This window comes from Poecilia formosa, unplaced genomic scaffold (genome assembly GCF_000485575.1).
Source record: "Poecilia formosa unplaced genomic scaffold, Poecilia_formosa-5.1.2 Scaffold39, whole genome shotgun sequence".
Classification (NCBI taxonomy): domain Eukaryota; kingdom Metazoa; phylum Chordata; class Actinopteri; order Cyprinodontiformes; family Poeciliidae; genus Poecilia; species Poecilia formosa.
The window spans coordinates 142044-158154 of record NW_006799978.1 but is presented as its reverse complement, the minus strand read 5'-3'; the positions used below and the strand labels follow the sequence as shown (position 1 = coordinate 158154).

At 41.2% G+C, this 16111-nt stretch overlaps 2 protein-coding genes across 2 annotated transcripts in view; both read left to right on the top strand.

Moving 5' to 3' along the window:
- The window catches only part of afg2a (AFG2 AAA ATPase homolog A), a 109332-nt gene extending 105446 nt beyond the window's left edge, over positions 1-3886 (top strand). Inside the window, exon 16 of the mRNA XM_007550965.2 lies at positions 3295-3886. Within this exon, the coding sequence (XP_007551027.1) occupies positions 3295-3474 (180 nt within the window). The 3' untranslated portion in view covers positions 3475-3886. The remainder of the gene's footprint in view (positions 1-3294) is intronic.
- A 2938-nt stretch (positions 3887-6824) lies between these two features.
- On the top strand, positions 6825-10729 carry spry1 (sprouty homolog 1, antagonist of FGF signaling (Drosophila)). Its single transcript, XM_007550964.2, has 2 exons — positions 6825-7520; positions 8734-10729. The coding sequence occupies exon 2, from the start codon at positions 8784-8786 to the stop codon at positions 9858-9860; it is 1077 nt and encodes a 358-aa protein (XP_007551026.1). The 5' UTR covers positions 6825-7520; positions 8734-8783; the 3' UTR covers positions 9861-10729.
- The last annotated feature ends 5382 nt before the right edge of the window (positions 10730-16111 follow it).

Genomic DNA, 16111 nt, shown 5'->3' with positions numbered 1-16111 from the left:
TGTAGGGTGTAGCTGTGACTGTAGTCCAGTGACCAGCAGAGCATAAAGGCTGCTGTTGTATTCAGGGTTCTGGGTTGTGGCTCCCTATTGGCTGGAGCAGCAACAGCCTGCGGCACTGAGCGAAAATCAGCCCAGTTTCATTTCATAACCCCATTAAAATGACTTCAGTGTCCAAACTCCAACATTCAGGCCAAAGTACAAGCTATAAATTAGATGATAATATAGCAAAGTTTCCAAAAACCATGCTAGGCACATTTGTCATTAGTTAAACTTGAACTAAGCAGCTATTAGGCCTAAATATCTGGCCGGCTCTTTCACATTTGTGGTGCAAGAAAAGTAACATCCGATCCAGAGTTATATAGACCTAAATGAATATAAACTTTCATTAAATATTATAAATATTATTAAATTAGCCAGATTTGCAGTATTTAAAGAATTCCCACTGGGAAGTAAGGATCTGTCTTTGTAAAACCAAATCTTTTGTACTAAAATGTATCAGTTACTTTGCTGAACTTCATGTGGTTTTGCTGTTTTCTACCCCATATTCGGAAGCCAATAACGAAGGAAACAACTTCCTGTTCTACAGAAACATCTCCTTCTCCCCATCCATCCATGTTTATAATTTCCATCTTGAAATGTCTGAAGGGATTTCAGACGCTTCAAATAAATTCCAAGTAAAAATTAAATACGAAAACTCAGAACTCTCTAAATTTCTATCTGAGAAGTTAGAAATTTTTATGATTGTGTAGAAATTCTGTAAATACTTAAATTCACATCAGACATGAGAAAATAGTCTAACAAAGAAAGACTTTTGTTATAGTCTCTTGCCAGAATATATATTTGAGTGAAAATGTTGAAGATATTCCTGTTTACAGTAAATTGGTAGAACGACGGCGGCATTAGGGTACAAGGTGTTACTTTGGTTTTTGCTGTCTCATCAAAATTTTCTCTTGGCCTTTAACTTCTGTCCTCATCATGACTCAGCAGGTTTTACCTTCAAACTGAGAGACTCTTGATTACTTTTTTTGGGTTTGCTTTGCTTTATGACTGGCTGCGTGCCACCAGCAGGAGCTTGGTGTTCGCCCACTGGAGAGTCGCCAGCGCAGTGCATCGCTTCAGCCCGCTCCATATATTTAAGTGATTGCTGACAGAATTTATGACGGGACTGAAAAATGAAGTCTGCATTGCAATAACATTAAAATAGAGAGTTCTGCAATTTATTTGGCCTGCCACAAGTCAGCAATCTTTGCCACCGACCACACACACATACACACACACACGCACACACACACACACACACACACACACATACCATTTCTGTGCATTTGCAGTTTTCCCCCTTCCTCCAGTTTTCCGACACAGGAGCATGGGGGGCCCATCTTTAGGGGTATCAAGGTAATGCTGGGCTTTTGCCTGAGGTCAGGAATGCCTTCACATCTACAAACAGCCCGGCTCTTTTGCTCGTCCTGTTTGCCTTTGTGGCTTGGTGTTTTTTAAGGTCCATACGAGCAAACACTCAGCAGGAAACACTGAGTTGTTGATCGGCTTCGCAGAACAGGATGAATGTGAGGGATTGTGAGTGTTTCTCACACACCGTTTGTGTATTTCAGATAGCTTTTTATTAAACCTGATGGGCGTGGTACAAAACAGTCGAATGCGCTCCAACCCCACCACGGCTTGCAGAAGCTTCTGCATAAATAAGAAATTGCAGTTTGATTGTGCGGCAGTGTTTGTCTGTTCCTGTTTGTGGATGTTGCCTGGAAACTTTGTGAACTTTCATTGTTCAACATGTGGCATCTCTCTCAGTCGCCACTCTGCATTTGTAAACAGGCGGCGGGGATGCATAGCCTCATTGTTTTGCATCATTATTACTGACAGGCCTAAATGACTTGAATGATGGGAAGCTCTTATACAAAATTAACCCGGCCCTGCGTGTTTACCCTGCCTGAATCTTGCAGCTCATTGGCTTGAAACAGAAGAAAGGGGGAAACAGGCCTCTCACATCCTGACATCTGCAAAGCACCTGTCCCGAGACGTGCATGCTGCGAGCATTCTTGAGCGCGTTCAGACCTCCATCTCCTCCTGCTTTACTCTCCAGCTTTGGAAAAACGCCTTGATCGTCATGTGCTTTAACAATTGACAGTGCTTTTTCCTGTCTCCTACATGTTCACAGTCTGACTCTGGTAGGGATGGCTGAGTATTTCGCTTGAGGATCATTTTAGGATATTTATAAAAGAATTTGGTTCATCAACAACCACTTTGGTGTATCTGCCTTACATTTAAGACAAAAAGCTGTAAAACCAAAAGCTGTCACATCGCCTCTTTCTGCATAAGAAACAGATACATTTGTAGTCAAACTGAACTACTTATCCATTGAACTTTTGAACATTTTGCCACAGTATTGCCAAAAATGTTGTTGCATTTTATTTGAAATTTTTGGGATTGACCAGCCCAAAAGTGGTGCATAATTGTGAAGTTAAGTAGAAACAATTTTCAATGAGTTGACACTTAATAGAAACACCTTTTGCTGCATGTTTTGCTGTGGGTCTTGGGGATTTTGTCTGTACCACCTTTACACATCTGGAGACTGATAATTATGTCAAAAACCTCATTCTCAGTCAGATTGAATGTATCCTGGTAAAAATCAGCTCCTTCTTCTACACTTTGCTTCATAAAAAGGGTCTGGACCCTCAGCTATTCAGAAATAATTGCATCCTGCAGACATGAACTCTTTTAAGGTTTTAAACTATTGGATTTGATTTTACCCAACTGATGATGTTGGCGGTGACGTATGTAATGCACTAGCTCAATCGTAAAGGAAGCTATGCTATAAAACTAACCGAACATTTTAGTGCAGTCCCCCACTGCAAAGAGAGAAGTGCCTAGCCAAAGACATGGTTGTTAATGAGAGCTGCAGGCTTACCATGCAATAAAATCTCTTAAATATTCCTCTTGATCAAACTTTAATTGCCCAGTTTTCCAATTAGGGTTGCAATTGTAATGTTTTCAAAACCAGGTGACAAAGACGTCTGATGATCAAAGCGATGTGTGCTTAAAAAATCAATCTAAACAATATTGTTTATGTAGATCTGAATTAACACATAAAAAATTAAATCATTGTATTAGATATTTATATGAGCAAATTCAACTGGATGTTTTTGTTTGTCGCTCAGCCTTTTGTAGCTCCATGCCTGGTGTGAACCGCAGCCCTGTGTTGTGAAGTCGATCATGTGACGCTGTGAAGTTGACCGCTCAGCCTGACAGCTGAATGTCTGTGTCTGTTTCCTGTCCCAGATAACAGCAGTATGCAGAGAGGCCGCCCTCCTGGCCCTGCAGGAGGACATCAAAGCTGCGCACATCGAGGCCAGACACTTTGAAAGTGCCCTGAACACGGTGAAGCCTCGAATCCCCGACTCGCTCATCCAGTCGTATGTCAGCTATCAGCAGCAGCACAGCGGCTTCTGTTTCTTCTGACAACGTCACTCTGGACTCTTCGACACTGCAGTAGCACACATATTCACTTGCATTCTATGTACTGAATTTTGATCCAAATGTGTAAACACAAAATAAAACTGGATATTTTGTGACGGTCATGAAGCCTGAAATACTGTTTTTGTGACAGAATTTTTGTGTAATTCTTTTTCATGTTTGATAAGAAAAATATTTCCTAAATTTCATGCTGTATAGTACTTTACAGTAACTTGCAAAAGTACTTCAGGGCTTTTTATTGTGATTTTACCTGATAGACAAAGTAGTACGTAGCACTGAAGTTAGAGGGAAAATATGCATAGTTTTCAAAATTTTTCATGCAATGTGAAAAGTGTCACTTGCATTTGCATCTGTGTCACTTAAATTTGGTATCCCTAAATAAAATGTCAACTGCCATTAACTTAAGCACAACATCCCCACAGTGAAACATGGTGATGCCAGTATCACTCTTTTCTCCAGCAGGGCCAGGGCTGAGTTGATGGGAAGATTGATGAGGCAGATATAGGAGAATCCTGGGGAAAAAAAGAAAAAAAAAACTATCAGGGGGCTGTAAAAATAATCCTAGAGACTGGGATCCAGCAGGATGACAACGCTACAGCCAGGGCTACAGTGGTTTAGATCACAGCATATACAAGTGTTAGAATGGTCCAGTCAAAATCCAGACTGAGATGCAATTGAGAATCTGTGGTGAGGCTTAAAAATGTATGTTATTGAATCGTTAATAAACAGTGGACAAACTTTTAGCCTCTAGATGTACAAAAGCTGCTACCATGTAAGTAAATAAAGTTTATATCAGTCTTCACAGACTAAAATCACAAAGTACTTCACAAAGAAGTACTGTACTGTAAGTGAAACATAATGCAGTTCTCTAAAGTTTTGACATGAGGGTCTGAACACAAATGCATGTAACTCCTATTAGTAAAATACATCTTTGTATTCCTTTCTTTTCACCACTTTATGTTGGTCTGTTACATGAAATCCACATAAAGTACATTCCTTAAAGTAGCCAAAGTTTGGTACCAATAAATGGAATAGAATATAAACATCCTATAGTGACTCTGCTCAATAGTTGATATGTATATATATATATATATATATATATATATATATATATATATATATATATAATGTGTATATTTATACACTGGTTTTTTTTTTTATTGAAGTGCTCACAGGCAGTTATTTAATGCATTTAATAAAATAATAACCTTCTTAACCTTCCTGGTGCGTTTCTGCTTCCTACACTTTGCTTCGTGGAGCTGCAGATCAGAAACCACGGGGGAGAAAAACGGTCACGGCTGGTATATTCATCTCATCCATACATGGAAAACAGGCTAATTGCTGTAATCGTGAGATTTCCGTCCGCACTTCCGACCACTAAGAGTGGGGATCCAGGCGGCCATCTGTCGCGGGATTTGCTGTATCACCAAGAGGTTGGATTTTTACATCCACTCATTACTGCGCCACAAACTCGCTTCACTCTCGGCTTAAAGCCTATAGGTCTTTTCAAGTTTGTTTGTTTTTTTGTTTTTTGTTTTCTCCCCTAAGCATTTGCTGACCCGAATTGGCGCCCGGGGTCATCCATCTATTGATTTTTCCATTTGAATGGGATAAATTGACTTTGTATTGAACTTCCTTTTCTCATGGATCCGGATGTAGCACATCCGCGACACCAATCAAAGCAGACAGTCAGGAACAGAGGAGCGAGGGGAGGGGGCTGGTGGCAGCAAAGAGGCGCAGGGGAGGGGGCAGAGTCTTTCCCCCTGGCTGCAGGGCTGCTTTTTTTTTTTTTTTAAGGTGGTCTCAGACTAACCCGTTTCCACCTCATGCAAGAAAAAATAAATCAGCACATTAACGGAACTTCAGCATGATGCATAAAACTCACCGCCACGCATTTCATTTCCTCTGATGCCATGCATGAATACGCAATGGGAACATTCTAGGGAGTTCAGAAGACATCCTGTTGATGTGTTCCTCCATAAATCTGTTGGGAAAGCCACGCAAATGAAGTCTGAGCTGTTTAAAGAGAACAGTGACCGTGAAAACTACAGCTGGGGGATTGAATGTGGATTTTCAATGTGAGACCTGACAAAATGCAAAGTTTTTCTTAAAAAAAAAAAAGCCGAAAAAAAAAAAGCAAATTGCAGCTTTTGTGTATTAGGGTTGATGACATCACAAGAGGCAGTAATGGCTCAAGCTGACCCTCTAGCCATAATTCTTATGTTTCTAAGAGATGGAATATCCCAGTCACAGACAAAGAAGAGTAGACATAACATTGTGCTTTCCTTCAAACATGAGTGTGTCCGCCATGTTGTGAGAGGTGAATTTGACCTGGGAACCCGTAGAAGTCTGCTGGGAAGCAAAGTTTTCTGAGTAAAAGAATCACTACAAAGTTTTGTTTAGCTACCCAAATAGGTGTTCCTTTTGGTTCTAGTAATGGTATCTATTAAGATAAAAAACAATATGCAAATCAAGACAACACAGGGCAACCAATAACAGTGACCTTAAAATGGACATAAACTCATTCAACTCATCTCTATAAATACAATAAATGATTTCATTTGTAATCAGCTTCAGCTACTCTGTTGAAAAATATTTTATAGTAAAAATTTTATATATCCCATCAACAGCAAATTTTCAGCCCATTTTCCACGTAAATCAAACCTTATATGTAAATAATGACTGATACTAAATATTGTATTAGGAATTACAGCTAATCTTAATTACAGTTTCAAACATCAAAAATAACATTTGTTTGATTTTAAAGTCCATTTAATTGCAAATGTTTATTCATACCATAGCATTATGATGAAAATAAGTAAAAAAAAAAGAAGGAAAAAAATGTTTTGAACAGGTATGTTTTCACAGTAGCTACATTACCAAAACCCCCGTTTTAAGTGCATTACACTTTTTCCTTCCACACAATTTTCTATTAACGTGCCTTGGATTAGGAGCATCAGTGAGTGGACTACTTCTTTAACTGAAACATTGTTTCTGTAATCATTTTTGTAATATTTTCACTTTTACATCTTAATATTTCATTAGTTTGTAAGCAATTAACGTGAAAATGAACAGAAATGAAAATTTAATATCACTCTGTAAGTAATAGAACTATAAATTAAAAAAAATGTCAGAACTGGTACAAGAGTTCTAAAAATGTTTAAACTATGAAGCAAATATTAGCAGAAAGATGATATAAATAAACCACCCGGGGCGCTTATTACATAACTATTAGTCATATTAACCTCATTCATGTCATTAATCATAACAATCGGAAAGTAGTTGTTTCTGCCGCTGCCTGGTCCTCCTCCTCCTCCTCCTCTTCCTCAGCTCAGAATGGAAAACCCGTTCCACCTTAACTCAGCGCGCCCTCTCTCTCCATCGGCCGGCCTTCCACATCTGCCCAATGAATCAGGAGCGGATGCGGTGTATCCTTTTTCAGAGCCGTGAATGGCCAATGGGAGTTGGCTTGTGGAGCAAACACAGAGCGCTTCGTTCCCATTCATTCAGTGCAGAACAGGCCCACAGAGCTGGAGGGAGCGCACACAGGACGCAGCGTTTTGTTTTTCCTGCTCCTTCCTCCGCACCGCCGCGCAGATTGAACTAGAAATAAAGGCCAGCACGCAGTCGGTGCTCCCAGCAGTGTTGGATATAAGCTCGCATTCCACCTGGACGTGATTTTTTCCCCTCCTTCTCTGCAACTCTTCCAACGGGACTCCTTTAACTCGCATTTACAGATCGGCCTCCACAAGTGCGTAGCAGCTCCCCACGGGTGACTTGTGTCTTTTCTTCATCGGAGCTCCACCGTGGATTTATGCATGCGCACCCAGCGCTGAACTTTTTCTCCACGCAGACACCGAAAACAAAAGGAATAACGCAGTAAAAGGGATACTTTCGATCTTGGATTATCAAACTCAATGTTATGCGTTAGACCTCGCAGTCCGCGGTTGGACATTGACCTTTTCCTGTTGGATGGAGTTTTGCTAAATTGTTTGGTTGATGGATTCCACGTTATGGATGCTTGCATATAGGTAAGCGCTCTCCTGTCGGGTTTTTTGTGTAATTTATGTTGCGTTTTCGGTTATTTGTTGGTCTACTAAAGCGCAGGAAGCACGCTGGGCTCCGATCTGAACGTCCAGGCACAGTTGCGCATGAATGCTCGGACTTTCCGTAACATTTTCACAGTGTTGGGTTGATGGATCTCCATGCCCGTGTCTCTCCGTGACTGCACTGTAATAAACACCCCTCCCCCACCCACGGCGGTTGTTTTCATTCATAAGTTCCTCCGTGTCTCTGGAAGCGTCCTGATCTCTTGACTCCCGAGTGTTTTCCACGGGATCCCGCTTTTATCTCTCCTTTCTGCTCAGATAAACGCGCTTTGCGTCGATCATCCTAACGAGGTGCGCGAATTCACGCAGGAGAACAGACCATGAAAGACTTCTGTTTATTTGCCAAACAGCAAAAAAGTCGATCTTTTTAGTGTGTTGAGTGAAGCAGACAGAGAAAGGCTTTATGTGTTTTTGTGTCAGTCCTGCTGCCTTTCGGCCTCCTGCAGGTTGACGTTTGCTTCAGAACACCCTGAAGGCTAAAACTCAAATTCCTGCCCGTATTTATGGTGTAAACATGCACATCAGGGGAAATATTTGCACTATAATAACTCCCAAAATCTACTTTGCCAAAACACATTTTAACCCTTCATCCCTCCCAAACGGAGTGAATTTGCCCTGACCTTATTTATTCCCAATGCTGTAGTTTTGCCCCCCATGTCTCTGAGCTTCTCCTCGGTGTTGTAATAGAATACTAAGTGAGGCAGCTCATTTAGTTCCCTTGGATCGTGTCCTCATTTCGTCGCTGCGCTGCATTTAAATGTTAACTAGTCATAGAAATGTAAATGAGGAGGGGAAGTGTTTGTAGGGCCTGTTGAAGTTTGGATCTGTGTGTGTTGGGAAGAAAAGTCTCAAAAAGTCTCGTTAATACTCAACTTTTCCTCCTCACTTCACCGGATCAGAAGTTAAGGACTGTTTACAAGAGAAATATGGACTTGACATAATTTAATCCTGTTTTTATGATGCAATTTCGTAATAATGATAATAAGATAACAGTGCTGTGTTTCGGCAACCAGAAAACTCCTTAGAAATGTGTTTTGCCCTTCTTCCATAAGGGCACTGTGTGTTTTCCAGTGTGAGCTCAATCTGATCACATCTCCTCTGTCCTTTGTCTCTCCCTGGTCCCTTTTCCGGATAGGTTTTCCAATGCATGTCCACGGTGAATGTCGGAAGTGGTGATCCCCCCAGATGGAGCTCCAAAGTCAACATGGCCCCGCCGGATCATTAGTGGTGATCCAGCAGCCTTCCCTCGACACCCGGCAGAGGTCGGATTACGAGCGGGAGCTCCAGCATGCCGCCATTCTCTCCCTGGAACAAATCAAGGCCATCCGCTCCAGCAATGAGTACACAGAGGGGCCCTCGGTGGCGCGGAGGCCCCCAGCGCCCCGTGTGGCCCCCAGGCCCCAGGATAAGCAAGAAAGGACCCATGAGGTCATCCTCGTCAATGTGAACAACAACTATGAGCGCCAGCCGTCGGGTCACCACCACCACGGTGGGGGTGGCGTGGTGGTGGTGGCCTCAGGGCCACAGTACGGAGGCCCCCGGGCCCCGGGACTCAGCCGCTCCACCAGCACAGGGAGTGCTGCCAGCTCGGGGAGCAACAGCAGCGCCTCCTCTGAGCAGGGACTCCTCACACGCTCCCCCCCAATGAGACCCGGCGTGGGCCTGCAGCACCACCACCGGGCAGAGCTGCCCATTCGGACTCAGCCCAAACCCAAACTCCTGCTACAGCCGCAGCAAGGACCTCACCTCCACCAGCCACCCCCAGAGGCTCCGCTCAAGCCCCCGACCAAAGGGAAATCGGACTTTGGGGTCGCAGCGGCCGCCGCCGGCCACCAGTTTATCTGCGAGCGCTGTGGGAAGTGCAAGTGCAGCGACTGCACAGCCCCCAGGAGCCTGCCCTCGTGTCTGGCCTGCAACGGCCAGTGCCTGTGCTCGGCGGAGAGCGCGCTGGAGCACGGCACGTGCATGTGCCTGGTCAAAGGCATCTTCTACCACTGCTCCAACGATGACGAGGGGGACTCATGCGCTGACCACCCCTGCTCGCTGTCGCGCTCCCACTGCTGCTCCCGCTTCCTGTGCATGGGATTAATGTCGGTACTCTTCCCCTGTCTGCTATGCTACCCACCTGTCAAGGGCTGTCTGAAGGCGTGCCAGGGCTGCTATGACCGGGTCAACAGGCCCGGCTGTCGCTGCAAGAACTCCAACACTGTGTATTGTAAACTGGAGAGCTGGGCCCCACAGAGCCAGGAGAAACCTTCCTGATCGCTTCCTGTGAATGCGTGCAGGACGCTCCCGATGTGGATCATATGATGACAGTAAAAACAGTGACAGTCACAGATTAATGTTTATCAAGCACCTCCCACATGACTCCTCTCCTGGCTGCAGAACACGAAGGAGCTACAAAGGAGTAACGAAAACCACTCAATTATTTTTTATTTTTTTGTGCTTTTCTCTGGATCAGGACCATGTTTTTACAGACCAGTGTTTGCCTTAATTCTTTCTCTGTCTGTTCCCCAGCTCCCTGAATAACACTATTTTTTTATTCTAATTAAAAATGAAAAAAATGCTTCTTCCGTTTGAGGCTGGCAGTTTCTTCCGGCCTGTGCCTGTTGGGGGCTGCCTCCCACCAAATCTGTGAAGGACGATCTGTTTTAGGGCGATTATGTAGCTGTTACCTGGTGTTCGTAGCAGACAGGTTTGTTGCTGCCACAGTAAAGCCGTGGCTCCTCTGCTTGTGTTGCATTAACAAAAGCACATCCATCTCATAGTATTCTCCACTTGGATATGTTTCTCCTTCCACCCATCTGGACTGTTCACACTCATTCTGTGGCATTTTCCCATGTTTCTTTTTTATATGTGTAAAAAGTATACGCCCCAAAAGAAAAATTGGCGATATTAAAAAAAAAAAGAAAAGAAAAAAAATGTCTGTCAAACATTTTTTTTTGTTGTAAAAAAATATTTATTATGTGAAGCTCTATTATTTTATGATATTTATTGCAAGAGACAGTCTTAAATTTACTCATGTCTGAATATAACAAAATATCAAAAAATACTTACTGAAAATTAAAGGGTGGCACAAAAGAAAACTATGTTAACTTTAATGCAGAAAATATATTAATTAATGAAAAATATGGTGCTGTGTGGTGTCTTGATTGAGAAGATGGGACTTGTGACTGATTTTGAAGAAGTTTTCTGCAATTGTGTGTGTGTGTGGGTGTGTGTGCGTGTGCGTGCGTGTGTGTGTTTGTGTTTGTGTTTGTGAAGGGGATTTCTGGCACAAAAAGCAACATGCACAAACGTCTTGCAACTTGAAAAGCAACTGTTGACATTCTCAGAAAGGCTTTTTTGATGTGATTCTCCACAATAAGCTTGGAATTTAAACAGCACGTCACTAAAATGATTAGCTTAGCATCTTTACGTTATTCTTTTACAAAAACTATGTGGGTCGCTCACATCAGCCAAACGAGTCACCACAAAACTATGCTCTGCAGTTTATTCCCGAAACTTTAGTGCGGCTATATTGGGCTATTCCCAATTTCCCAAATGGTCTCCACGTTGCAGGAAGGCCTTGCAGGAATAAGAGCGACCATTACGAGTAGCTGGAGCCACCTGTTCAAAGATAATAAACCCAGGCTATCAATGCTTTGCTTTTATGGCACGGTTCCTGCACTAAAGGCAACGACAGGAGCCAATCCAGCCACCACCCAGACCCAAACACCCCCCTACTCCTGTTTTTTTTTTTTTTTTGTTAGTGAATTTATCACTTTGGAAGTCTGTTGACCCCTCCAGCCCCCACAGCTACTAACTGACACCCACACACTTCTGCACCTCCAGGCCCCCAGGGGATGAGATCATCACTTTGAGTGTTGGTTGGTCAGGAAGAACCAACAGCAGTTTGGGAAGCGTACACTTCACCCTGGAGATTCCTCTGGAAACAGAACAGAAATGTCCTCCAGCTGGATTTGCGACATGGTGGTGATGTTGTCCTACATGAAACATGTCTGGGGATTTTTGGATTCAGCACTTTAGAAATAAATGGTTCTTCTTGAAGTTAAAACCCAAGTAGACAGGAAGTGTCTTGTTTTGTTGCTCAGACTCAAATCCCCCCTCCCCAAATGGGCCCTTCTCTCCTCAGTGCACTTTTGGTGGAATGTACCTTTTGTTGCCTTGAATAGTTAAAGAGTGGATTAGCGATTTGTCAATTTCCTGCTACCTTTCAGTCTGGTAATTTGAGCCCCCCCATTTGCTCCTGGCTTCTGGGTGATAGCAAACAATAGGAGGCTTCTTTTTTCTTTTTTCTTTTTTTTTGTCAAGTTTCACTGTAATTCCTCCGTACAGATTTAGGGTTGGGGGTGTATGGAGGAGATCTAAACTGTACTCAGGAGTCAGTAGACAGGAAGGCAGTCTTTACATAGCATTTTCCAACCTAAGTGAAAACAATACTTATTTTAAAATCTTTAATCAGGTTAGCTGTGAGGCCTAAGGAGTAAGAGTTTGCAATAACATCAGGGAAAATAAATACTAAACATTTTTCTCAGTAAATATGTTCCAAACTCACCCTGTATGTTGGTAACAACTTATGTTATCCATACTTACTGAATATGAAAACAATTAATCCCATAAAGTAGGTTATGTGTAGTAAAATAGAATAAAAAGAAGTCTTGAACACTTGAAGAAGAAAATACAAAAAAAGGCATTGAATTTAAGAAACAATCTGTTAGTATTTAAAAAAAGAAAAAACAGCCTGTATAAATTAACAGGGTTTCTAAACACCAAGATATCACACTAGATCATTTTCATAATAGGTTATAGGTATATAACCATTTGTACTGGTTATACACCTATAACCAGTACAGATTGTTTTAGTTATAGGTGTATTTCTAAGTATATGAATGTTTGAAGAGAGCGCTGTTAAATTCATAATCAAGAATTGGGAAGAACATTTAACCACAATCTAGCAAAGATTCAGTGCTCCTTGCAAAATGAATAATCAGAAGAGTTGCCAGGACTCAAGAAGCACTCATGGAGAGAAAGGCCTAAAAACATAACTGGAACATGTCATATACTCAACTGCAGTGAGTTTTGTGCACTTTCACTGCTCGAGACTCAACCACTGAAGAAAAAAACATGTTCAAATTGCTTAAGCTGCCGACTTAAACAATACAACAACAGTGGGAGAACATGGTCTGGTTAGATGAGATCAAAATTGATTTGGATGTTCATCCTGGCACCACACATTACCCATAAGCGTACTAATATTGGGGATTTTATGGGTCGGGACAGTCTTTGAGCATATGGTTCAGACATTATATAATTTAAGGAAGAACAAAGGAAAAATTTAAAAACTTGTTAAGCTGAAGGTGAAACACTGATAGTTTTTTTTTTCTACGAGACAATGATCCCAAACACAGACAAGAAACTCTCAACTGGTCTCAGACAAACTGAAGCTGCTGGAATGGCCCAGTCAGTCAACCATCTTAAATCAAAAAGGAAATCGACGGAAAGAACTGAAACTTGAAGGATCTAGAAAAGATCCTTTCAACATTTAATATTTAAGCACAACTACAAGCAACACATGGAATCAATTTCTCTATCAGGGAGGTGTTTTCAGGCTTTCATTACCAAAAAAAGGCTTTTCTAACAAGTGTCAGCTACATTTCAGTAACTAAGCCATTCCACTTTATTACACATGACTTAAAGTTTATAGAGTAATTTATTTTTATCTTTGTGTCTGTGGATTACTTTCATTGTCTGCGACATCTGTGATGGACTTCATGTCAATAATAACATTAGAAATACATTTGCTGAGAAACACTTTGATACTGTTCAGTACTTATTGTCTCCACTGTACTGAAAAACTGAAATGTGACTCAAACAGTGACACCGCCCCCCTTCTTCCTCCTTTTTGCACTTGTTTCAGAGTACATTTGGCAGCTCTACACGCCCACGTAATGCTGTCAGCTTTGGCTGGTCCATTACTGCAGCTTTAGGGTTTTTTTAGGGGGCCTACCAAAGTACAAACATGCATGACTACCAAATGAGTCACGATGGAACCTCCAGTCCACACATCCTCACTGGGGCAGTCCTTTTCTTAGCCAGGGCATCTCTGCTGGCAAGGCAAGATATAAACAGTCATCGCCTTCCACAACATTCATCACCAAAAAGACCTACTTCAGCTTTCCTCCCCACGCTCATCTGGTTTTCATTATTTCCCCTCAAAGCGTATAAATAGAAATTTGTAATCAGGGTATAAAAAAAAAATAAAAAAAAAATGAAGGCGGAGGGGTTTTAACAGGAAAGGCTGTTTTTTTTTTAGACCAAAGTTTATGGAAGTTATCTACTCAGATATCCTGCTCTATTGTGGGGGAGGAACACGTCACATGAAGTTTGAGGAATGTTGGGTAAGGATTTTATTTCCGGTACAGGTCCTGATAAAACCTGGACCAAAAGTTCAGCTACTTTCAAACATCAGAAATAAATGCTCTGCACGCCCCCAGATAAAAGATCCAAAATTATAAACATTACAGAAACTTATCTTCGCCTTATAGCTTCCCTTTTAAGAATTTACATAAGATCAATGAGCCCCCATAAAACCTTTCAACGATGCCAAAGAAAATCCCCAAAAACTACAGAGTCAGTTCTGTCAGATATTATTATCATAATAAAGAAGAAGAACATTTTTTATTCTCTAACAAGTCTATGCCTCTGTTAGTTTAAAAGGAAGCTCATCATATTCCTTTTTAGTCAGCTTGATTTTGACATCAATGAAGAACTATTTTGATTTAAAGCAGACTTAAAAACTCTCCTGTGTTTGGTCTTGCTCCACTGTAAGACCTCCAGTAAGAAGTTTCTATAAATGGTTATTACTAAATACATTTTCTACATTGATGCTTTCCTACATATCTGCAGAAATCTGACTTAATCCTGGTGAACAGCAAGATTAAAGCTTCATCTCCATTAACAACCAGATACATAAAAGTTTATTGATACTTTACAAGGATTCATACATTCTTATACATGTTCCGTCACTCTTTCTCTTCATCACTTTGGATTTTTGGACATTTGGCAGTCTGCCATGGGGTGTGTCATATTAATGATGTGTCATTTTAAGGGATTTTGTCAGTTGCCTTAACAACTGACAATTTAAAGTATTTTTTTAAGAAAATTTTAATTTTAGTCATATATAATTGTAGGAAAATATGGTTATGTGGCTTCAATAAATATTATTTACCAACCAGAGATCGTTCAGTTACTTGGGTAGGATGAGGGGTGACAATCTGTCATATTTCATGAGAGTCACATAATGGTTACAACCACAACCAGTGGAAATATGTCTTAATATGCAATTGTCGGAAAGTAATAAGCAAAATATTCTACCAACAGAAATAAGTGATGCACAACGGTTCATCAGAGTAAACCGGTTTATTCGCAGGTATGGAATAGGAGTATGAACTGTTGAGGAGGTGGTGACTCTGAACTAGGACTTAAACCTTGAACTGCTTAGAAATAACGCAAAGCAAAATCTATGACACAGAGCTTTGTTTAGTTCATACAAGAAGTGCATAATGGTCAAGTGTTTCCATGGAGAAATATGGTTATGGGTACACAGTTGTTTATATGTAATGGACGATGGGAGACAAATGCAAAAATAGAATTTTTTATGATGACATAAAACAAAAAACACGTAGACAGATCCGTTTTTGATTCTCAAAAAGCATTACTTTTAAAAAGAGGTTTTATCATTAGAATTGCAATAAATTACTGTGCATGTCTAATGATTAAAAATGAGTAACTAACTCCAAAATATGACTTGAAAAAGTCATGTTTTGAAAAGCTTCACGAAAAGTTTTCATAAAATCTTTGCAGAGGAATGGTTCAAACTGCGAGTATATTTTTAGGTTCATCACAAGCCCAAAACAACAATTAGCTTCCAGCTGCTTCCTGTTCATCAGCATGTGAGAGAACAAACAGTTATTTACGCAGCCTTTTCCCTCCCCTGGAACCGTAAAGAGCCTTCAGAGACAAACTGCTGTTATATCAGGTGTCAAGGGCTATTTAGGATGGAGGTGTTTCACCAGGGCTTGAGTCTCTAAAGCATCTGATTGTGGGTCAGTTTCCTGAACAAAGACCAGAAGGACCGAATGGTAATCACAGAGAGAGAGGATCAACACAGCATCACACGACCCTCAGCAATCATTTACAGAGATCCTTTGGTAATTAATTGAATGTTGCCTTTGCTGTTGATCAACTGCTCCTGTTTCATCACATTTATTGACTCAATGTGTCTGCAAAGTTGATGCAACAAATGTCTGCCAGTTCTCAGCTGGGTAGCTGTAAGCTAACTCAATCAGTTGGTCTTATTGTTGTAAACAGCAGCTTTCAAGTTCCTGGCTCCGATCCCTAAATGTGTGAACAATCGCTCAAAAGATACAGTGCCTTTTGGTATTCACACACTTTTCCGCAGTTTGACAGATTACAACAACAGACTTCAGGGTTTTTTATTCGTAGTTTAT

Coding starts and splice junctions, on each gene's coding strand:
- spry1 (XM_007550964.2), top strand. CDS start 8,784: ATGGAGCTCCAAAGTCAACATGGCCCCGCCGGATCATTAGTGGTGATC.